We start from the raw sequence: 24214 nt of genomic DNA on the forward strand, positions 1-24214 counted from the left end.
ATACCACATCTTCTTGATCCATTCATCTGTTGATGGACATCTAGGTTCTTTCCATAGTTTGGCTATTGTGGACATTCTGCTATAAACATTCGGGTGCACGTGCCCCTTTGGATCACTACGTTTGTATCTTTAGGGTAAATACCCAATAGTGCAATTGCTGGGTCATATGGCAGTTCTATTTTCAACATTTTGAGGAATCTCCATGTTGTTTTCCAGAGTGGCTGCACCAGCTTGCATTCCCACCAACAGTGTAGGAGGGTTCCCCTTTCTCCGCATCCTCGCCAGCATCTGTCATTTCCTGACTTACTAATTTTAGCCTTTCTGACTGGTGTGAGGTGATATCTCATTGTGGTTTTGATTTGTATTTCCCTGATCAGGCAAAGATTTCTTAATACCGTATGTGAAAAGCACTTAACCATAAAGGGGAAAAAAAATCAACTGGAATTTTGTAAAATTTAGAAATTCATCTAAAGATACTACCAAAAAATAAGAAAAAGTAAGCCATAGTATTGGAGCAAACTAAATAACATATAACCAAAGAAGGATTACATTCAGAAACCTGTAAAGAAATCACATAAATGAGGGCACCTGGGTGGCTCAATGGGTTAAAGCCTCTGTCTTCAGCTCAGGTCATGATTCCAGGGTCCTGGGATTGAGCCTCGCATAGGGCTCTCTGCTCCGCAGGGAGCCTGCTTCTCTCTCTCTCTTCCTGCCTGCCTCTCTGCCTACTTGTGATCTCTGTCTGTCAAATAAATAAATAAATTTTTTTAAAAAAAATCACATAAATGAAGAAGAAAATGACAGACAACCCAACACAAAATTGGGCAAAAGATTTGTATATGCCCTCCAGGAAAAATAAAGAAAAGAAAAAGGATAAACAAATGGCCAGTATAATTTAAAAGACTCCCAAACTCATTAGGTGACATGAAGGCAACGGACACAATGAAGGAGACACTTTTATATGCCCAACAGAATGGCTAGAATTAAGACTTGAAATACTAAGTATTGGTGAAAATGTGAAACAGTTGGTAGACTCATGAGCTTCTGGTGGGAGTTTAAATTAATACAACCACTATGGAAGCTTATTGGAATTACCTAGTAAAGCTTGTAATCTGCTTACCAGTGATCTAGCGGTTCCAAATATACCCAACTGCTTATATACATTCACCAAAAGGAATGCACAGAAATGTTTATAGCTGAACTATGCATAATACCATAGAAAAAACCTGGAAATAACCCAAATGTCCATCAGTATGGATAAATAAATTGTGGCATATATTCTTCACACACTGGAATGCTACACAGCCATGGAAATGAACTCTACTGTCACACACAGCAGCATTCTCACAAACAGAATGTTGAATAAGAATGAATGACACACGAAATTACACACTCAAGTGTTTCATATAACATTAAAAAAAAAAAAAACCCACAATCTCTGTGACAGAACTAAGAGGAGTAGATGCCTCTGTGCTACCCAAACCGAGAAGGGCAAGGAGAGTGCTTTACGGGGTGATCATTGCTCCATTTCGTGATGTATATGATGGGCAGAGAGGATGTTCACTCTAAAAATGTACTGATCTGTGCATTTCTGATGTTTGCACTTTTCTGTGTGTGTGTTACACTTTGGTAAGTCAATTTATTTACAAAAAAAAAAAAAAAAAAGAAGTCCAAAATTTGAAAAGAGGTGAACATAAATCAAAATATTAAAAACATTCAGAAAAACAGAGGAAATTTCCAGACAGGCCATTCCAGCCTATCATTTTACACACACACACACACACACACACACACACACACACACTCTATCCATGGCCTTCACAAAGAACCATTTGGGTCACTTACTTTGAGCCAAACCTCATCCTCTCTCTCCAGACTACCTTCTGTCTGCTCACTTCTTTTATCCTGAGGTCTATTTCCATTGGTGACACAGGGAAACCAGCCAGTAAGGGGAGGGTGCTCTGGTGACTCTGGGTGATAGGATGTGCAAATCTGAAATGCAATTTCAACCAAAAGTTAAATGTGCAGGGTGCGAGATAAGTGAAGATAATGAAATTCTGTAGCTCAAAACCAAGGTCTTCCTCTCTTTCTGAGTACTCAGATGTTACTGGCAGAGAACTTTTCTCAGTATGGAAGAATGTTCTCTGACAGTCAGGATATAACTTACCTAGATAGAAAAACACACATGGTAACTCTCAGCCCACCCTCAACCCAGAGATCTTTTCCAAAGAACAGTCCTGGCACATTTCAGGGCAACTGCTCTGAGAATTAGCCACAGAACGCTGTCTAAGATGCTGTATCTTTCCCAGGCAGGATCCACCATTCCGGGAGTGAGGTTCCTGAGTCAGGGAGCCACTCAGCATTCGGTTGGGTTTAGAAGCCAGGGAACAAACCCCAGAAAATTTCTCCCACTCTACATTAGGAAGACAGACAAGCTAGACTATAAGCCACTTGAGAGAGCTGTTCCTAAGTCAGAATCTTCCAACCCCCCACCCCAGTTTCCTGTCCTCAGGCACCAAGAACTCTTGAGAAAGATGCCCGATTTCACTGAAGAAGCATGGTAGACACAGCTACAAGCCCTCCCCCCACCATATCCATTTCCCCTTACTTTCTTATTAACAAACTCCGATTTTGTTCAAGGTGGCAGTGAACCCCATTATACATGCTCATCTCCTCAGACTCCTTTACAACCGAGGGAGATGAAGTGACCTGGATATGACCAATAAGATGTTGCTGGGAGTTTGTAGTGTTAAACTTCTGGAAAAGCTGCCATGATTTTCCCAATAAAAAGGGAAAGACTCGGCTAGCATACACCTATTTCCCTGTGAACTTCACCCATCTTCCTGCCTGGAATGCGGACTTCATGCCTGGAGGAGTCATCTTACAAGGAGGAGGTAGGAAGCTGCAAGCCAAGGATGGAAAGAGTTAGAATCTAGAAGATGCCTAGGTCCTTGAGGAGTTTCTTGAACCAGACCACGAGCCCTGGCTGGTTTCTCAGTTTCTTGGGGGTGTGTGCTTAAGTATAAAATTCAGTGATTTCATCCTGGCCTAAAATACCTAGAGAACTTAATCTCACTTCTGTTGAAAGGAAGGTATATTGCTTATTGTTATGATAAATGGAAGAGTTTAGTTGGCAGTGGGTGCATCTGGAATAGTACCCAAAAGCCAAAGCCCTTAATATTTTTTTCAGTATTCAACTATAATTCATAGAAGTCAGTCCTTAAAGTCCTCAGAGGATCTCCTATTTATTTAGGTGGAGATTTCATGGGAAGTTGTATACCTACAGATTTGTTTTTGTACTAATTGTAAAATTTCTTTAAATTGAATTATACTTGGATCTTTAATATATTTTAAATTCCATTTGATCCTCGTAATAAACCATTCAGTCAGATGGTTTTTATTACTATGATCCATTTTACATATGAAAACACTGGGGCCCAGAGAGGTTAAGTGACCTGTCAAATCTCACTTAGTAATAATAATAGTAGGAGTAGTAGCAATACCACTGAATTCAGTATTGTAATCCAAGCAATTTGGCTCTTCACTACTTCTTTTTCTTGATTTAAAATAAATCCTCCCATACACAAAGCTCAAGTGTAATTTCTGATATTTATACATCTGAGGTTAATTCTGAGATACTCTGTATCCCTTGGAGTGAGCTAACCGCACAGCCAAAGGCTCCTGGATGAAACCTAGTGCGCACAAGTGGGGTGAGGGGCCTGAGGGAGGAAGATAAGACTTCGCTGCCAGCCTAGAAGTGTTTCATTGAGCATTACCTTATTCTGAGTTCAGGAGGGACTAAATTTGATGTCAAAGGCAGGAGAGAAATGTAAGCCCCCATAAAGCATCTCAGAGAGAGTCACTTGACAATTCTGCTCAACCTTAACCAATTCTTCTGGCTTGATTTACCATGGAATGAGGTTCTCCTGTCACCAAGGAAGCAGGACACTTCTTATCTTCATGAGAGGAGTAAGCTTGGGTGGCCCACTGATCCAGGTATCCTTTGGGAGTATAGAGGCCACAGTCTATGATGCTGGTTTCCTTCTCAAAAGGTTCACATATCCCATCTCCCTCATATATGTAACATAGGCTTGGCTCCCCTGCCAAGAAATATAGTATAACATTTGAAAAAGTATTGTGAATAGGTCATGTAAAAATCATTACATTTTTTTTCTCTAGTCCAGGAAAGAGAATCCTGTTACTGCTGGCTAGTCTAACGCCTACCCCAAACATGCAGACAAGACACACACACACACACACACACACACACACACACCCCTACAGAAGGAGGATTCTTTTTCATGGGAAGGAAAGTAGAATCCATCTCTGTAATAAAATGTCTAGAAAGGGGTGGAATTTGTGAATAAAGAATAGGGAGAGGGACGCCTGGGTGGCTCAGTGGGTTAAAGCCTCTCTGCCTTTGGCTCGGGTCATGATTCCAGGGTCCTGGGATCGAGCCCCGCATCAGGCTCTCTGCTCAGCAGGGAGCCTGCTTCCTTTCCTCTCTCTCTGCCTGCCTCTCTGCCTACTTGTAATCTCTGTTTGTCAAATAAATAAATAAAATCTTAAAAGAAAAAAAAAAGAATAGGGAGAAAAAAGTAAGCTGGAGGTAGAAAGAAATGTTAAGGCACCACTGGGCAAGATCCTGCGGGAAGAAGAAGCTAAAAGAGCAGAAAGTAGAAGAAGAGAAGTTACAGAGATGGTGTGATGTGTCATGCACCTGGACCCCCTTCATGGTTTTTGAAATATCAAAGTAGTTGAGGGATTTATTTTCGATTACTCTTTGTAGCTGAATTCTTTCTTCGACTAACTGTGCTGCTGCTTGGACACAAACCCTGGGTTTTTGAGGCTTACGTACATCTTCGCCGCTTTTGACTTGCAACAACTATGTGGGGTGGGCATTTTTTGTTTGTGTTATACGTGGGAAACATGTTGCCAAAGGTCCCTTGATACATAAGCAACAGAGCTTGGATTTGAGCCAGGCTCACAGGAGATGGGTTCAGCGGGGTCTCCATCAAGCTGAGACAACCGTCTTCAAAAGCAAACACATGAGAAGTGAGGCTGTGTGCAAACCTGTGGGACGACTGGGACGTGGGTTTGTGTCTCCTGGATGAGGCCCATCCTCACCCAGGATAACTCCGCCTGAGTGAACAGTATCAGCTACAGGGACGTGACTAGCTTTCTTCAAGTGTAGAAATCTAAGGCACAGTCCAAAAGCCACCTACTGAGTTCTCCTGCCTTTTCTACCAAAACGGTAGAACAATGAACATTAGTAACATGATACTAATCTCTTCTTTCAACTTAAGACAATAGGACATGAAAATAATATCAAGATTTGAAAATCAATCAACATACATTAAGTACCATCATTACTAAAATTTACTGTTACTATACCATTCTTACTGTTTTTCATTCTTCGCAATACCACAGGGATGTGGAAGTGATTTTTCAGTGACTTATCAACACGTTACCTACTAATTATTTTCCTTCATAAGTACTTCCAGTCTAAGACCCCTCTCTGTGGTAAATCTGTCTCTATTTGCCAGATGTAAATATAAACCAATGTTCCTAGGACTTGGTTCTAAGCCTACTTTGGGTTTTAAACTCCTGCTTCCCATCAAACCCCTGGCCTTCCCAAATCACTCCCCCAAAGCCATATACAAGTATTTGGAATGACTTCCTCTCTCTTGTAATATACACATATATGTATACTTACATGTATATGTGTTCATGTACATAAATATGTGTATTTTATGCATCTTTGCATGTATTTTATGTATATATGTATGTATATATTTTTATAATAAATTTTATAACGTGTATGTATATGTTTTGTTTCTCTACAACACAGTGAATGTTTCTTCTTGTTTCTATTTTTTTTTTACCATGGACTTAAAATTTTTGCCTGTTTTCTCAAGTCCATCTAAAAATAACAGAGTGCTTCTGGGGCACCTGGGTGGCTCAGTGGGTTAAGCCTCTGCCTTCAGCCCAGGTCATGATCTCAGGGTCCTGGGATCAAGCCCCATATTGGGCTCTCTGCTCGGTGGGGAAACTGCTTCCCCCTCCTCTGTCTGCCTCTCTGCCTACTTGCGATCTCTCTCTCTCTCTGTCCAATAAATAAATAAAATCTTTTAAAAAAATAAACAAAAATAACAGAGCACTTTTAAAACATCTCACAATAGTTCCTTCAGATCTAATTTTTTAAAAAAAGATTTTATTTATTTATTGGACAGAAAGAGAGAGAGAGATCACAAGTAGACAGAGTGGCAGGCAGAGAGAGAGGGGGAAGCAGGCTCCCTGCGCAGAGAGCTGGATGTAGGGCTCGATCCCAGGACCCTGAGACCGTGACCTGAGCTGAAGGCAGAGGCCTAATGTTCTGAGCCACCCAGGTGCCCCAGATCTAATTTTTTAAAATATTTATTTATTTATTTATTTGAGAGAGAGAGAGAGAGAGAGAGAGAGAGAGAAAGAGAAGCAGACTCCCTACTGAGCACAGAGCCTGACATGGGGCTTGATCTCACAGTCCTGAGATCATGACCTGAGCCAAAATCAAGAGCTGGACGCTGAACCAACTGAGCCACCCAGGTGCCCCTGTAACCTAATCTTTTGAGAAATAATGGAATATATGCTTAGCATACTACGAGCTTATTATAGAAGGAAACAGAAGTCTAACTGTGGACTAGATCATTTTAGCCTTGCTCCATAAAATTAAAATAATTTAGTCATAGTTTTACTGGATTTGGAGGCTAAGAAATTTAATATGATATTTCTGATCCAAATTTAATGAAATCAAATGTGTTAGAAACAAAGCAAGATGGGCTCTTAGGTTAAATGAGGCTTGAGCTGTACTGGAGAGGACACAGCATTTGGAGATACACTGTGTGCGTGTATGTGTGTATGTGTGTGTGTGTGTATTCAACATGAGCCTATTATGTTGCAAGAAAAAAAACAAAAACAAAACAAAACAAAAAAACCCCACGCAAACAGACATGCTATTAACAGATACTTGTGTACAGAAGAGGGGAGGTAATCGGTTCATTGTATTCTGCATAGCCAGACCACATCTGGACTATTGAATTCCTTTCTGGAATTGACCACACGAAACATGCCAAGTCAGGGTAAATAGGAAAAGGGTCTGGAAACCTAATCACATGAGGGGATGTTTGGATTGAAAAGGAGAATAACAGGGAGGCATTTCAAATATCTGAATAGTGGTCAAATAAAACAGGGAAAAAATTATCCTCTGCAGTTTCATAGCAAGGAAAAAGCACTTGAGGAAATGTTGGGAACCTGAGGTCCAGTGCTGGCCTTGCAGACCCTTGCTGTGTGCCTGTGGATAGTCGCACGGTGCTCTGAGCCTCAGTTTCCAAACCAGGAAAGGGGAGAAGAATCTTCTAACAGATAAAGCCATTCTTAAGCAGAATGGTGCCTGCCAAGGTGTGTCCTTCACTGCTGAAGTAGGTAAGCAGGATCGAGAGGCCTCTTTCTCAAGGATTGGCAGGAAGGATTTCCATATGGAAGGTAGCTGGATTCCCTATCGCTTCAGACTGTATATGCGAAGGGATCAGGTTATCTACAGACTCATGGTGCACAGCAGGTAGCTGAATATGTTTTATTAGATGAATAGAAAGAAGACCACTAAGATTCTATAATTTTACAATTCTGCTCTAGATGGCAGGGACATTTGAGTGTTCTATACATAATTATAATCATATCCTACTTTACCTGAGATTTAGAGGCATGAAAATATTTTTCAATGCAGTGCTCTTTAGAATAACTTTGGTGAATGGTTATGTTCCACAGAAACACTGCATATATTGGGATGGGAATTTAAAAAAAAATAACCTCTATGTTAGAAGCCCACTGATAATGTCTTTAACCAGAATTGGGAGAAGTGTTCTGGACAGCCTTCCCGTGTGGCCAGAACCTAGAGTCAAAGCCACCTAGTAATAATTTATTACTAGTGATTTTCTAGGATTAAGCAGTGTTAGGACCCTCTGTCACCTGTCATAATCTTATCTATTAGACACAGCCACCAAGAGATACTTTACACTCCCTTCAGCTTAGAATGTCTCCTATGCTGATGCAGAGCCTCTATGATTGGACTGCTTGGATGATGCTTTGATGTTAGACATGAGGACCCAAGAGCAATTGGTAACATTAATCAAGGAGGTCGTGTAATCCAGTGGTTACACATGTAGATTCTTACTTACTTCCTTTGTTCAAATCCCATATAAGAGAAAGCAAGTTATTGGAACTCTCTGTGCCTCAGTTTAGTCTCTTCATAGTTAATGTAGGGACTAAATGAAATTCTATAGGTGAACCAGCTAATGCCTAGCACACAACAGAAACATCAAACGTCACCGTTATTAGGATCCTGCTGTATAAGATATCAAAAGCTCAGGGAGGGAAGACACAGAGATGCCTGCAGAAATAGGACATAAGCCTAGGGGGCGCTCCTCAGCCCACCTGCACAGTGGAAGCCTTCCTCCAGCTGGCATTTCCTGGAGCAGCCATCTCCGCTCAGAAGGTCCCCATCATCACACTCTTCTCCCAGACTCCTAGAAGGTAAAAATATACATTCTCATACACATACATGTATAAAATAATTTTTCTTGTTCAGTTACCCTTATTTTAAGTTCTTAAAATTCCCAATTATTTATTTAAGGAGTACAAGTTGGAGAAAAGTAGGAGTTAACAATGTTTTTATGGAAAAAGTGGCTCAGAAACATCTAGGAGATCCACGAGGGTCCTGCCAGTGTTTCCGGTGGATGGCATTAAGATAGAAAACGCCTACCAGGCCCATGATGAGTGAAGTCTTAGAAACAGTTGGTTTGGTGAGGAGGAAACCTGCTGGTCCATATATGGTTCTGTTTTCTATTCATTTTTACCTGATAATTTTTTAAAGATTTTATTTATTTATTTGACAGAGAGAAACACAGCAAGAGAGGGAGGGGAAGTGAGAGAGGGAGAAGAAACAGGCTTCCTGCCGAGCAGGGAGCCTGATTCGGGGCTCGATTCCTGGACGCTGGGATCATGGCCTGAGCCAAAGGCAGACACTTAACCAACTGAGGCACCCAGGCGCCGCTTTACCTGATATTTCTTTACGTTTTCATTGTTTTCTTCTATCTACGTGCAGTTGTTGTTAAACTTAGGATTTTGTAGAACGGAAAGCTCCTGTTCTGTATACGAAGAGACTCAGCAGCCTGAGCGCTGCCAGGTCAGCCAGGGCAAAGCTGAGGCTCCGTCTTGGTCCTCACTCCCTACTACCACCTGGTGGCAGCTATCATGTATTGCAGGGGAGACATGAATACTGGGAGAAGAAAAATGTCATTGTTTTGTTTTGAACCTTGAACACTGACACAGCTGATGACTAATTTGGATTAGGGTGGGAGAGTTAGTTTAGACTGAGGGCTGCAAGAATCATACCACGAGAACAAAACGGATAACACAGATGCGGCCATTGTAAAATGGATTGAGAGTTGGAGTGCCTGGGTGGCTCAGTTGCTTGTGCATCTGCTTCTTAATTTTTGGCTCAGGGCCTGCTTTCTGGGTCCTGGAGTACAGCCCTGGGTCCTGGATTGGGCTTTGTGCTCAGCGGGAAGTCTTCTGGAGATTCTCTCCCTCTTCCTTTCCCTCTGACTCTCCCCTCCACTCTCTCTCTTACTCACCCACTCTCTCAAATAAATAAATCTTAAAAAAAAAAAAAAAAAAAAAAGGATTGAGCGGGTACCATTTTTTTTCTTTTTGACTTTGCACCATGTCCATAACAGACACATATTTAAACTCACGTAGATAAAGGGTGCTCGTATGCTAATGTGTTTTCGGACCCAGGACATGACTAACCGTTGTTTAAAGGACACCTTCTCAGGAGGACGGAGTAAAGACTAAGTAATTAGATATGAGGATGCTTTTAAACTGAACTAAAAACATGGTATTAATGCAATTATATAATGATATTTTAAAGATTTTTATTTGTTTATTTGACAGATCACAAGTAGGCAGAGAGGCAGGCAGAGAGAGAGAGGAGGAGGCAGGCTCCCTGCTGAGCAGAGAGCCCGATGCGGGGCTCAATCCCAGGACCCTGGGATCATGACCTGAATCGAAGGCAGATGCTTTAACCACTGAGCCACCCAGGGGCCCCTATAATGATATTTTAAATGGTAGGACATAAATAGAGAAAAGATAACAGAGCTATGAAAAGCATGATTGAAGAAATTAAGGAAACTTCAAATTCCTTTTTATTTTGAAGACAATCTTGACAGTTAATGCAAGTATGTTGTATATCCTCTCATGCTCTGCTGTCCAGCAGAAACAGGAGAGCCATACGTAACACCTTTGATTTTCTAGTAGTCACATTAGAAAAAAAACAGTAGAATTAGTTTTGATACCACATTTCATCTAACCCAATATATCCAAAATATTGCCATTTCAGTATGTAATAAGTATAAGAATCCTTAATGAAGCATATTGCATTCTTTCTTATGCATCCTATGTCTTCAAAATCTGCTGCGTATTTTTCATATCTGAATTCAAACACTTGACCTGCATTTGGATTCACCTACCCAGGTTGTTCCAAGTATACTTAAAAGTTTTCTGATAACTGAATGAACTTTTTAAACTACTTGAAATAAAACTCCATTTCTTAGCTGCATTTGCCACATGGCAAAGGCTCAGCAGCACACGTGGCTGAGGTGTCCCTCGTTGGACAGATTGAGATGTTCACTTCCAAACGAATGCGGCTCATTAGCTCAGGGCCTGCCCTCTCCTTGTTTTGGCAGTCTGATTGTAGGGTTCTCCATTGTGACAAAAACATCTATTAACATTAGAGTCTCTGGATGACTTCTGGGGGATCTGTGATTCCCTTAGATTGAATCTATACACTTCTCAGATTTAAAACAGTGGGTTAAACAACTTGTGTCTCTCCTTGTTGTGTGTATAGTGGAGGGCCTCCAGCGGCAACAAAGCTACTCACTGGAAGGCAGAACAAAGCGTGACTCTTTACAGAGAGGGAGGACAGACAGAAGTGTAAAGGAGCGTTTGGATGAGGGATCTTGTGAGGCCCAGGAGCAAAGCAGCTGCTGCTTCAGATGAAGCTGTTTGGAGGCACAGGAAAGAATGTGTAAGAGCAAGTTAGGAAGATGGCTCTTTGCCCTGCGTGCCCCAGACCCCCAGGCAGATGTGGTGTCCACAGGCCTCAAGGTGGTCTCCATCAGAGAACTGCTGGATGAGAGGCTACAACGTAGAGCAGAGTGTTTTGCTCGAGGAGGGCTCTGGCTGGGGAGTAGTGGTAACCAAGCTCCTCAAGCAGCTTAAGGGGCAGGGGCAGGTGGCAGGCTTGGAGGCAGTCAGAGCAAGACAGCATTCTGTGCATATGTGAGGCATCCCCCACGGAGACGGAGGAAGGGAGATGGAAAGCTGAGACTCAATGAGGCAGAAGGTGGCAGCCAGCTAGCAAGGTCTGGGTGTTAGCAAGGTTTGGCTTACACCAAATGTTAAAGATCTTAAAGATCAAGATAAGAAGCAGTGTTTATTGATTGCTAAATGATGGGAGGGGGTCCCGAGAAAGGCTACAGAAGTTTTCCTATGAGGGCCTCAGGATACCGTATCTTTTCACCTAGTCTGGGAAATTAAAAATAGGCCATCTTATTAAGATGCAGAATTAAAGACAAATCACAAATCACAGGTCATCCAGTCTCTTACACCCCCAGCTCTATATAACTAACATATTGGGCTTGATGAGCATTCAGTACAGGTGACTATAGGGCAACTGGCGGGACATGGGAATCTTCAGTGCTAGATTTGGGGAAGTCCTAGATACACCAGAGTGAATTAGACACCTAGGCTGATATCACAAATGGGAAACAGAAAGAGGAACATGGTATGTTCAGAAGTCAAACTAGTGATTTCATCTTTACCTTGGTGGTTTTACAGAGTGGATGTAAATTACATTATAGTCAAGTCTTCCAGGGGCCAAATGAGTCGGTGAAGCTCAAAAGGCTATTCCAAACTTTCCTCAGGTTACACAGCTCCTTAGCATAAGATGGGCCACTGAACCAGAGGGTCCCCTCACATTGTCTGTTACTATCATCTGACAAGTCACCTTCTCCCCTATAAACTCCTTCTCTCAATCACTGTCCAGCAGCTGTCCTCTGAAACCTTAAGTGCTGTCCCCTCCCCCAAAATCAGCCCCAATATCTCAGTCCTCTGTGGGTGAGTTCTAAGTAAAAGTGAGCTTCTCCTTAACTAACACGTGGGTGACCTCTCAAGATCACTACCAGGTCCTAGATCTTGTTTAACGCTAGAATCACACAGTGCCCCCAATTTCCAGAACAAGTCAAACTAAAACTCAAGAGGAACCGTCCCGGTCCGAGCCACGCAGCACATTCTTGCTCACACATTCTCAGGCACCTGATACTCACCCCGCCACCTTCCCATCTCCACAGTAAGGAGCTCCATGGATATGGCTCAGTGGAGGCGAAGCTTCTCCCAGTTCTGTCCCAGCTTCAGCTCGAACTTGGTATTGATACCTCTGCCCTGGTGTGACCTCCCTGTGGAAACCAATGAGCCGTGACCACTACATCCAGAAAGTGCGATGTTGCCCCGGGCCCTTCGCAGGTGGTTTACGGGGATTAAGAAGATATTTTATGGGGAACATCAAGGTTAAACAAATGTCGCATTATGTGAAACAGAGATCAGGGCAGAGTCCTACCCAGCAGCAGAATGTGTGGAAGCATATTGGCTTCTGTGTTCCCAGTACGGTCTAGTGATTGCGCAACGAATACCGGCTGAGCTACCACCGAATTAAATAACGGTCCTGCCAAGTCTAGGAGGATGGCATTTCAAGTATACCTTGATTGGGTTAAAAAAAAAAAATCAACAAGGAACTATTGGGAAACTAGTCTTATGTACCCTTGAAGTCATCAAAGAAACTGAAGTGGAAAGCTGCAGTGTTTGGACTCAACAAGGCCCTTCCCGGGTCTGTGGATCAGAGTTTTCTCATCTCTCAAGAGAATTCTTATCTTAAAGAGATGGAGTCCTTAGAGGTAAAGAAGACCTCTCCCAGAAGGAGGTGAGAACACCTTCCACCATCATTTCGAGGATGCCAGAAATCCTACAGCTAGAAATATGTTAAATTACTCCCCACCTCTAAACCTGCCAAAATGCATAGATGCCAGGAATGGAGTTTTACTGGTTGACATCAGAGATGGAAGGAGTTTATCAAACTCTCTCTAGAACCCAAGTACACTGATCAGGTGGAGAGCATGAGAGAGTGAACATTTAAGTGAGGTCAGGGGCTCAAGAGAGCTCAAGAATTTCCAGAAGCAAATTCTCCCCTTTTCCTCTTGTCTAGTACCTGCCCTAATTGGAAAACAAAGTCAAGCGAGATGGGCGTGACTTAGGGGGACAGGATCTCGAAAGGTTGTTGGGACTGCCCCAAAGGCTGCTGTCACTCTCCTGCCAAGACCCTTTCTTCTTCAACAGATGCTTCAACTCAGCCACAAAGCCTCCACTCTCTCTCTTGATGGTGCAAACAGCAAACGGGAAATATCACGGGGTTTCAAAAACATCTTTAAAATCCTCCGTATGGGCTTTTAGTTACTTTAATAGGAAAGACACCTAAATATTAAAGACTTCTACATTTCCACATCAGCTTTCTTTAGCTGGGAGTGCCAGATATTTCAAAGCAAAACCAATTTCATATCCTCATCCATTTCTATGGCTTCCCTTTTTAGGGCAGTTTCTCACACAGCCACACATGAAAGTCTCACCCTGCAGCTGGTGAAGGACTGGCTGGTAGTGTCAACATGTGTTTACCTCTCCTGTGGAGAAAACCCAGCAGCAGGTAGCCCTACCTTCAATGATCTGAATTTATAAGAGACAGTTTGTCACTAAGGAAAGGGAACGAAAATGAGACTCGGAAAATTGGATTTTAATCTGGAGTCTGCCATGACTAGCTCTGTTCAGTCAAATTAAGGTTAATTCTTGGTTTTCTCATCCATAAAATGGGATATTATTGACTTTAAAGGTTGTGTGTGTATGTGTGTGTGTGTACACGTGTGTATTTGTGTATGAGTGCGTGTGTGGATATCAGGTTAGATGCCAAATGTTATTTTATAACAGCCTTCTTACAGGAGCTCAAAACCCCATTTTTGCTTTAAAAATCTGTCCCATGATCTCGCTTTTCATTTGCATTAGCTTTGTGTCCATTCAATATCTTCCAGGTCTGGGTCAGAGAGCAAATAGGAAAAGAAAAATGTAGTAAAGCTCAAAGTGAACAATGCCCTCTACTTTGGCGTAGCTGTGGTAGACTGCAAAATGGCCACAGTTTCTCCTTCCCAGGTTCACGCCCCTCTGCACTGTGACTTTACTATTCCTCCCATGAAGAGAAGAGCCCATTTTGCCACTTCTTGAATCTGGAATTAACTGTGTGACTTGCTTTGGCCAGAGGGACATTATCATGAGTAACGTCTGAGCATGTGGGGGGCTTGCCCTCTCTGCTGCTAGAGCCCTCCCACCACCACAAGAACAAGCCCACACAAAGCCTACCAGGAATGAGAGGCCATAGGGAAAGAGGCCTTCATCTACCTGGCCACTCCAGCCCCCAGTATGCATAAGAGCTTGTCTCAGACCATCTACCATGCCAATCCTGATGAGAGCCAACCCACAGAATCATGAAAAACAGTGTTTGTTGGTTTAACCCACTTTGTTCTGTGATTTTTCCCAATGCAGCAAAAACTAATATAACACTTACAATACAACTTTCGTTTTACCCCCGTGTCTCTGAGGAAAATGACAATGACAAGGGGTAGTTTGCCTTTGGAGATATTAACCTCCCACTTTAGACCTTGAACTCTTTTGAGCCAATGACCCTACCTTAGTCTGTGTCCCCACCACTGAGAACACAGTGCCAGGAACATGGCAGAACTCACTAAGCATAGAAGGAATAGAAGAAAGAGGAAGAGGGGATTTGGAAGAGAGAGAGAGAGAGAAAGAGGGAGGAGGAAGAGAAGGATACATGAAACACAAATCAGAAATGAGTCTTGAAATGAAGCAGGGTCTGCAGGACCCTTGGCTTCCTTGCTTAGCTATGGGAGAGTTGACTACAGTCCTCAAATGGTAGTGGAGCAGTGGCACATTATCCAAAAGTTACAATAAGGAAGCAGAAATTCAACTGTGTCACCAGATAGAAGTTGACTCTGATCAACTTATTTGTGGCAAATACTTACAGTCCAGCAGAAGCTCCTAGTGTAAGAACCTCCGTTTTCCATAATCCTAATGATGGCAATATTAATCAGACCACCTGCTTGCCCCTTTCTGGGAAATATTTTTCTTCATCTCAGATATGCCAGGTTAGAATAAAATCTTCTCTGAGATTCCGAATATTTATCCAACTAAAGGCAGGTCAGAATGGAAAAAAGTGGGGGAAAAGGGAAGCAAAACCCATTCCCAAAGCCCCAAGAAGCCCCAGCACTTAAAAAGCCCTTCTGCCCAACTCACACGTCTGTGAACTTCCTGCGAGGATCTGTCACCACCATGGGCAAGCCACTGGCAAATGGGGGCTCACGGAGAACCTGGTACCTCACAGGCCTGCAGCCAGAGCACAAGGGACTGTGGGGCTGGGAAGTCAGCAGAGCTGCATCGATTTCCATCCGCTCATCAAAGGTGTAGACTTTCACCCCTGAGACCTTCCCATCAACATGCAGTTTGATAGTGAGTGGGGTGTCACAGAAAGTGTCTAAGGGGCCCAGATGCACAGAATCCTGGTGTTCCAGCAAGATCTCTGTATCAAAGAGTGCCTGCGAGGAGTCCATGGAGAGGTAGGTGACCCAAAGGGTAAGGGTATCAGCTTGGACCGGGTGCTGGAAGAGCAGCTCCAGGCTACAGCCTTCCGCAGGGCAGGGGACCGTCATGTTCATATGGTACAGATGGAGCTCAGGACTCCAGGCCTGCAAGCTCGGCTCACAGGGCTGGTCCACGTCTGGAGGCCCTGAGGGAGATGAACAGAAAGACAGACGTGTTAGGAACTGCCATGAGGTCTGAAAAGGAGTGGCTCTTATGTGCAACCAGAAAGAAGAACGAGGAAGGAGCTTTGAGCTAATGCCTACAGAAGCTGGTCAACTGAAAGGGTTAGATCTTAAGTACTAGAGAGGACAAAGGTGTAACGATGTAAAAACATTGTCTTGCTCCATAGCCCCTCCACATGATGCCTTTCATAAGAGGAGTCTAGCAAGGCATCAGGAATGGAGCAGCCCAGACCCCTGGGGGAAACATGAGGCTGATGCGGAAAAGGCAAGTCATGTCCTTCAAGAGTCCTTGAGCAGAGGAGAATTATTTGTACTTAGTTTATTCATAATTTAGGACAAACCACTACTTCTGAAAGCCTGTTTTACTTATGAATAAGGCCAATGTTTGTTTTGGTGTGTCATTATATTCTATTTAACTGGGCAGAAAACTTTTTCATTCCCTAAGATCACACCTTAGCAGCCCTTCCAACTGATTGTTATCCAAATTTTAAAACCACACGTTGAACTTTCCCTTTTAATTCAGGTATGTGTGAGCAGTTAGGTCACTCATGGAAGTATTTGGTCACACATGGAAGAAATTGCAGGCAGGAAATAGAAATATATATTCTTGAATGGGGAAAAACTGGCGATGTGGTAGCTAAGTAAAAATGAGATGGTAGAAAGTCAAATATTGGAACTATATTAAGGTCAGTTCTATGAAAAAATCATCTACCAGGTTGTTTTTCTTCCATATCACATAAAGGGAAATTAGGAAGAAAAGTGCTACATTAGGAATCAGCAGAGTGATACTCTAATCGGTGCTGTGCCCTTAGCTGTGTGCCCTTAGCAAGTCTTTATGAAGCCTCCATTTCCTCATTTATGAAATAAGCACAATTTAGCCCCTGGCCTAAATTGTGTAGTGTAGAAGAGCCATACAGTGTTCCTAGAAACACAAATAGAATTATTTAGTCTTCAGAATTTGGAAAATAAAGAATATCTCAAAGCCCAGAGGAAATAAGTTCAAATGTATGTGTGTATATGTGTGTGTGTTTGTGTTACATCTCACAGACCTTACCATCTTTTGCTTCTATTGTGAATCCATTCATTCATTTATTCATCCATTCAACAAAAATTGACTGTGTACCTCTTTCACACCTAGCACTGATGTGGGTATTGGCTATAGAGTAGCAAACAAGAAAGATAAAAGTCCTGCCCTCCTAATCCTTATGGTAGGGTGATAAATACAAAACTAAATTAATAAAGTGGTAATGGCATCTTTGAAGAAAAACAAAGAAGGATAAAAGACTAGAGAATAAAGGGGTAGGACCAAGGTCTCTTTTAGATTACGGAGCCAAGGAGAGTCTCTCCAGAAAGATGACATTTAAGTAGGGAATGTGTCTGGTTCAATTTTGTATTCTGCATAGTATTTTAGAAAGTGGTTGGTATTCATGAAGTGTCATTAAATATATTTAGATCATATCTGTAGATATATGTATTTGTGCACTCTGCTGAGGATTCAATCACTTTTGTCGTGTATATTTTGTCATAAATATGACTTGGTTCTCCATCTTTTCAAAGCAAAGGAAGGCCAGTATTTCTTAGCAGTATTTTCCAATAGCCATCCCCAAAAACCAGCAGAGTAAAAGCCCTTGGAAGCCACCCCAACACCACTGTTGTCTCAGAAAGTTTTTATTATGATCTCACGTTAAGACATGAACTGGAGGCCTTCAGAGTTGACCTGGTTTGCCTCAAGATACAATTAGAACCCAGAACTTATTCCTTTCACCTCCACAACATAACTTTAAATTTTGCCAAGAATTAAAAAGAGAGAAGTGCAAGGCCAGGGAGTTGAATGAGCATTAGACCACTGGCACAGGACAATTTGTTTGCCACAAAGATGGCCTTTTATGAAAAGCCAATCTCTACATGAGTCCAGCACAATACCAATGTGAATTTTATAGTCACTTTCCATTCTTCCTTGAAAACTCTTACTTGAAAAAAGTTCCATAAGGTCAATCAAAATCAAGTACATTGTCTCCCTCCCAATTTCTCCTGGAGTCTCCTACCATTTGAGTAACTAGGAGCTCAAGGGGACATTTCACAGATGCTGTTGACTCTAAAACCAATGTCCTGCTTTTTTTTTTTGGTCAGAGTCAAGACAGCAAACCACCTCAAGTAGGATTGTGTCCAACTCATCTTACTAGTAGTTTTTTGGATCTTAAGGAATACAAGAGAAGGAAAAACACGATAACTAGGTAAGCAATGAAGATGGCAGTCATAGAAGACACTAAGCCATTCAACAGAAGTTGTTAAAACTCATCAACAGCATTTTTTGGATTGAACTGTGATAACATTCATGCTTTAATTTGTCCTAGAGACCTTGATATAACATGTGAGTGATATTAACTGAGAAGTAGGGTGAGGACCAGGAAAAGGGACAGCTAAAAACATTTGCCCCTCCTAGAGCCTAACTAAGATCACATCCAAAGCACAACCAGTACCAAGGATTAATAGACTCATAAAATAACATAGATGAGAACGATCAGTTTGGAACACCTAGTCCACCCCACCCCCACCCAGACCAGCTTGGGCTGTACATCAATGTTCCTTGCAATGTGTTCTCTATTACTCTCCTAATAGAGATCAGCTTACACTGTTATGTGGCAAGGCTGCTTCATGGGCCAGTAGGTGTGCGTAACGCCTGAGCTCTCCCCCTGAAGTCAGCCCCTGAGCTCAGCTGTCTTCTCCAACCCTCTGTCCTCTACGCTGACCTCTGCTTCACCACAGCCATTGGGCCTCCATGCTAAGCACATGGGGGACACGCAAAGGTACCAGGCAGTCTTTCCCAGGTCCCTGGAGATATCCAGCAAGTCACGCACATGCACACACGTGCACACACGTGTGTGTACACACACACACAACCTTTTTCTCACCATGCCACCATTCCACCCCTTCCCCCATTCTCGGCAGCTACCAAGTATAAACAAAAAAGCTATGGTCCTTTACCCACAGCCTCCTCTGGAGTCCAGTACCCTGAGGAGTCACACACACGCCGGGAGGAAGCTGTGTGCACGTACTGACGGAACGTCCCATCTTCAGTGCAGGCGCCACACACACTGCCTGGGACCCTGCAAAGAAAAGAGGGAAGGGAGGTGAGGGGAAGTGGTAGGATGAACTAGGATCACAGAATTCAGAAGGCCTCTGGGGGTGGGGAGTGGTGATGGGCATTGAGGCCCTAGGGGGTACCTGGGAACACAACGATCTCTCAGCTCATTTCCTTCTTGTGTGAACCTCATCTTTTAAAAATTCACAGTGACATGAAAACCTCTCAGGGTTATGAAGCAGAAGAATTTAACTAAGTCATAAAGGAAGCCTGTGGAGATGAAAGTGGTCAGCTTCCATCCTAGGAACATTCAACACAAAATAATTATAATCTAAATCTTTCAACACAAAAATCCTTACTAGACTGACTTTCTGTAAGTCATCCAAAGGCCCCTTACATTCCCCCAACTAAAACAGATAGCAATTTTCAGAGTAAACTTATTAGCTATATGTGGTCTTGTGTTTTAAACTCCCTACTTTAAATCACATACATAAAATAAAAGTCATGTGAAATGCCCCTTGGCTATGCATCACCTATGGGGAGCATGTCCAAATCTCTTACCATGATCCAAAGTTCTTCACTAGTTAACTCCACCCTTACTCACTTGAGCTCTTCTATGAACGTATGTTCCCAGCACAATGAACAAATCACCATTCCTCAAATACAGCATTCATGTGAAATATGGTCTTTTCTCTCCTAAAAAAATAGCCTTTTCAAGGCTCTCTGCTTGGCAAACTCCTACTCATCCTTCAAAACCCATTCAAATGTAACCATGGCAGTGGCATTTAGTTTTACTCCTCAGCATGGTGGGCACACTCTCCTCTACACACCCACCACAGCTTCTGGCTCCTGTCTTGGGGCATTGCTCTGTGGTGTTGAAAACCCCACTCCCATTCTCTCCTTTGCCTGTGAACAGGTCCACACCAAGTTCTGTTCTTTCTGTCCCTAGCAGTTAGCACAGGGACTGACCTCAGCAGTCCTTCCGTGAGAGCTTGTTTTATGGGCATCCCTGAGACTACTAGTACAGTTTACAAAGAGCCCTTTAACCACTAAATAACAAGGGGAGACGAGGCTCCACTCTGATACTTAGAATCTTTTCAGGAGCCCAACTGTGAATGATGCATCTGAAAATGAAGACAGCAAGTCAAGTTCCCTCACAGGTAGAGAGAGAAAATGAATAGCTTGGAATATACTAGAAAAATAACATAATTGGTAAATAGAGGTAATAATTACGTTACCAGCTCCCTCCCCTTTTTTTTCCCCCAGTGCTCATTTCTAAGCACCTTATCTGCCTAGCATTGTGCCACTAGGTGCTTTTCATAAATGATCTCTAATCCCTACAAGAACTCGGTGTTTACAAATGAGGACACTCAGGCTCAGAGAGATTAAGTCAACTGCCTAAGGTCACAGAAAGTTCCTTCGTTCTTTTGAGCAAGTTCCCTCAAACCCTCAAGTGTCCAGCACTTTGGCAATGAAAAGGTGCCGATAAGTCCAACCTCTGACTCCAATCAGCACCCACTTCTGGTGTGGACACAACTCCAAACCACATTTCCTTGATGTACTTGGCCTCTCTGGGCTGCCGCGGAGTGCGTGGTTGGGCTCCTCTCTGACATAAGAATTCCAAATACCTACTGGGGAGGAGTAAACATAACTCCAAGTGTGACACAAATCGCTGCGTATGTGACGCGAGTCTCCCCGACACACGTGTTGGGAGGCCTCCGCGCCGTGGCCCACCTCGCTGAGAGAAGGAAGCAAATTCCAGCCTTTTCTGCCAACAGACTCGCAGCATGCCAGTACTGATGTCTGCTTTCTCGTAACATTTGTACCCGAGGAAGAATGGAGAGATTAAATTGTTTACACGTGTTATATAAACTGATACAAAACTCCAGTCTGCGCATGCCCCCAGAGGACATACTGTTCGGCCAGTCCAAGCGAAGCCGTACGGGGTCACCCTTGTAGGAAGAGGATTCTTAAACATATCACTTTTGTTGACTCACAGATGGAGCCCATGAGAGCTTCGGTGCTGATGATAATCAGAACTGCTTTGTAGGGCCCTTAAGTTCTAAGTGATGTCAAGCACTAAGCATACATTGAGGTATCTAGGACAGGTACCAAGATCCAGAAGGCTGGGAACACCACTTTGAAAAAGAATTTGCTGGCTTCCTTCCATCCCTGTCTCTTCCTGTCTTCTCTGCCAGGCTTCTAGGAAAGATGGAGAACATGGAAATGTGCTCCAGGGACATCCAGCTCCGTGGCCGGGGCCTGATACCGAGTAGGGAAGGGTGACACCTAGAAGAGGGGCTATCTGCGTGCTACATGGGAAGCTTTAAGGTCAGAGAAACAATCTACATGGGTTTCCTGTTTCAGAAATCCCAGCGGATGCCCCACATTCACCTCTATTCAGTTGTGGGGTCTTGGGCTAGCCCCCAAGTGCTTCTCCGTGCCTTGGTTTCCTAACTCACATGGCTTGTGCTCAACCTCAAGGACCAGATCAGACACCTCCTGGTAAAACACACCCCACCACGCTTCACACAACGATGGACCAGAGATGAGAGCCCCTGTCATTACCGCAAACACAAGGGCCGGGCTTGAGAATGGAGAGCCTCCACAGGCCACCGAGATGGAGTTCTGGCCCTGCTCGGGGAAACCACATTCCCCAACCTCCCACCAACGGTCCGATGTGCTGCTTTTCCTTCCTCTCTCCCTTTTTACAAAACTTCCGCTGGTATTCACACATACCAATATGCAAAGGATAAATAAAAGCTAATTTTAGATATAATGACTCTCTTTAGAAAACACGTATCAGGTGTCCGTGGTGGCAGGCCCAGAGACCAAGATGCAAAAGACAGTCCTTCCCTACGGAGTTGTGGTGGAGAGGGGCAAACAGGGAAATACCCGGATAATGACTCCACAAGGCAACCACCCCAAGTGGGACGGGCACCAGGCACAGCAGGAAGTAGAGAAGGCATCAGAAACACCACACAAGCCGGTGAAGGCCCCACGCACAAGTGTGGCGGGCCCTCCACCCCCAGAACAGCCTGAAGGAAGGTACCTCACCTCCTTTCCCCCAACACCGCCGTGCAAGGAGCAGGCCCTGCTTGTCCACATTGGCTGACCTGGGCAGATAGCAAAGGCCACCTCTGCTTTGTCAGGTCATCTTTATCACATTCATCAACCTCTTTGGGGCTCCTGGAAGCCTGCCAGCTGTGACATTCCAGAGGAAACATGTGCCTGGCCCCTCGCCAAGGAGTGAGTACACATGATGAGCCTCTGGCTTACCTGAGTGCCCTGTGAGCTCCACTAAGGAGATGGGGACAGAGCAGGATGGGGCCAAGAGGGGCAGCCCTGAGCAGTGGTGCAAGTGTTGATTAATCGCTCCACACCGGGGCTCCCCCCACGCCACGTTCTTCCCCTCGTGCACAGGAAATGCTACAGAGAGCACAGAACGGCTGGCCTGGGGCAAGCGCCTCTCTCTCACCTGTCATACACAACCCCACTGATTGGAGGCAGCCAGTGGATGGTGAGGGAGGTGTGGGTCTGCCCAGTGACCATGGGTGGGATGGGGATGGGGGTGGGCTTCCGACTTTGACTCCACTGCTGATACACAAGATCCAAATAGCAGTGCATCCGGGCCACCTGGTTCGGGGTGAAGCTGTCGGTGCAGTCGTCATCTGTGGAGACCAAAAAAAAAAAAAAAGGCACCGGAGAGATAAAAGTCCCCCAAGGCCGGGGGGGGGGGGGTCTGCCTTGCTTGTGCCCTAAGTCACCACACCCAACGCAATGCCTCACACTCTCACACTCACTGGGTTCCATTAAGACTTGCCAAATGACTAAATGTATTCTGTTGCGGAGAGTATCGAAGCTGCAAATGGGAAAGAGAAGGCATAGAATAGCACTTGCTTAACCCTAAAGCAGGACCATAACCCAGCTGTTGGATGGAGTCAGGGTTAAGACTCATGCCCTGGGGCAGAAGATTGCTTCTCGCTGAAGGTTACTTATTCAGGAAACCACAAGATGGCAGTGTTTCAGCATATGGCCTTTTTATTCATGACCCTTTCTGGAGTTGCAGACACCTGCTTTATGCCCAGTGACTCTACCAAGGTTAGGGGGATTCAGTGGAGATGGTCGAGGAAATAGGGAACCAAAACATCGAGGATGCAGTAGGGCATGCATGGAGGTCTCAAGCTTATTTCTGGAGCCGGCAACATCTCCCTATTAGACGTAATTGTCATAGGGATGGAAAAGGAGTTATCTTAGTTTTAGCGTCACAGGGCTGGGAAAGGGCTTATATCAGTGTTAGGGCCTTTTAGGCGCCACATCTGAGAGCACGCTAGTCAGACACTGCCCCCTGATTCTCAGATGTTTTCCCAGCTCTGGTTCTGCATCCCATTGTCTGGTCTCCCTGGCAAGGGCCACTCTGTGCTAGTTGCGGGAGGCAGGGATGCTGGTCCTCATGAATTCAATGCACCTGAATTATACACCAAAATGAAACAGGGAAGGAAATATATTGATAAGTCACAAGCAGGACCAGCTCACCACTCTTTTCTTCCCTTCAAAGGCATGACCAAGGTCTTGGGAATTTATCCTTTTTTTTTTCTTTTCTTTTTTTGGATAGTCCTAGAATTTATCACCAAACAAGCCCCTGGGCCTTACTGAAAAAATAATTTCCTTCCTTCTCCTTAGAATAAATCATCAAATCAAAGAAGTCCTTACTTGTAGGAATAAATTTGAGTCCATTATCCAGAGACTATGATTAGTACTACTTTTTGCCAAAAATGAGGAAGGTGAAAGAGGACAGGAAGAGACATAAGACAGGATAACAAGACCAAATAATAGGGTTGTTTCCAGGGCCAGGAGAGTAGAACCATTTTTTAAATGAGACTCTGTGTATGTGTGTGTGTGTATGTGTGTGTGTTTTGTTTTTGTTTTTTGGTAGGCAAGCTGAGAATCAGCCCATGGGGATAATGCTCGAGGAAGCAAATCTGATACCTTAAATAAAAATAACAAAATAAAGAGGGATCCTGATCTTGAACTTAAAATTAACCAGGTCCATCTTCTTGACCACCAACTGCAAAAACAGCACAGAGCCACCTTGACCCAGGAA

General features: G+C 43.7%; 1 protein-coding gene across 1 annotated transcript in view; it reads right to left on the minus strand.

Annotated features, from left to right (window-relative positions):
• Nucleotides 1-24214, minus strand: part of PAPPA2 (pappalysin 2) — a 286664-nt gene that overhangs the window by 130435 nt on the left and 132015 nt on the right. The window contains exons 5-11 of the mRNA XM_059412848.1: nt 22589-22781; nt 19014-19135; nt 15502-15991; nt 12423-12551; nt 8470-8561; nt 3910-4100; nt 1846-1992 (exon numbers count right to left, since the gene is read on the minus strand). Coding sequence (XP_059268831.1) covers nt 1846-1992; nt 3910-4100; nt 8470-8561; nt 12423-12551; nt 15502-15991; nt 19014-19135; nt 22589-22781 — 1364 coding nt within the window. The remainder of the gene's footprint in view (nt 1-1845; nt 1993-3909; nt 4101-8469; nt 8562-12422; nt 12552-15501; nt 15992-19013; nt 19136-22588; nt 22782-24214) is intronic.

This window comes from Mustela nigripes, chromosome 10 (genome assembly GCF_022355385.1).
Source record: "Mustela nigripes isolate SB6536 chromosome 10, MUSNIG.SB6536, whole genome shotgun sequence".
Lineage (NCBI taxonomy): Eukaryota > Metazoa > Chordata > Mammalia > Carnivora > Mustelidae > Mustela > Mustela nigripes.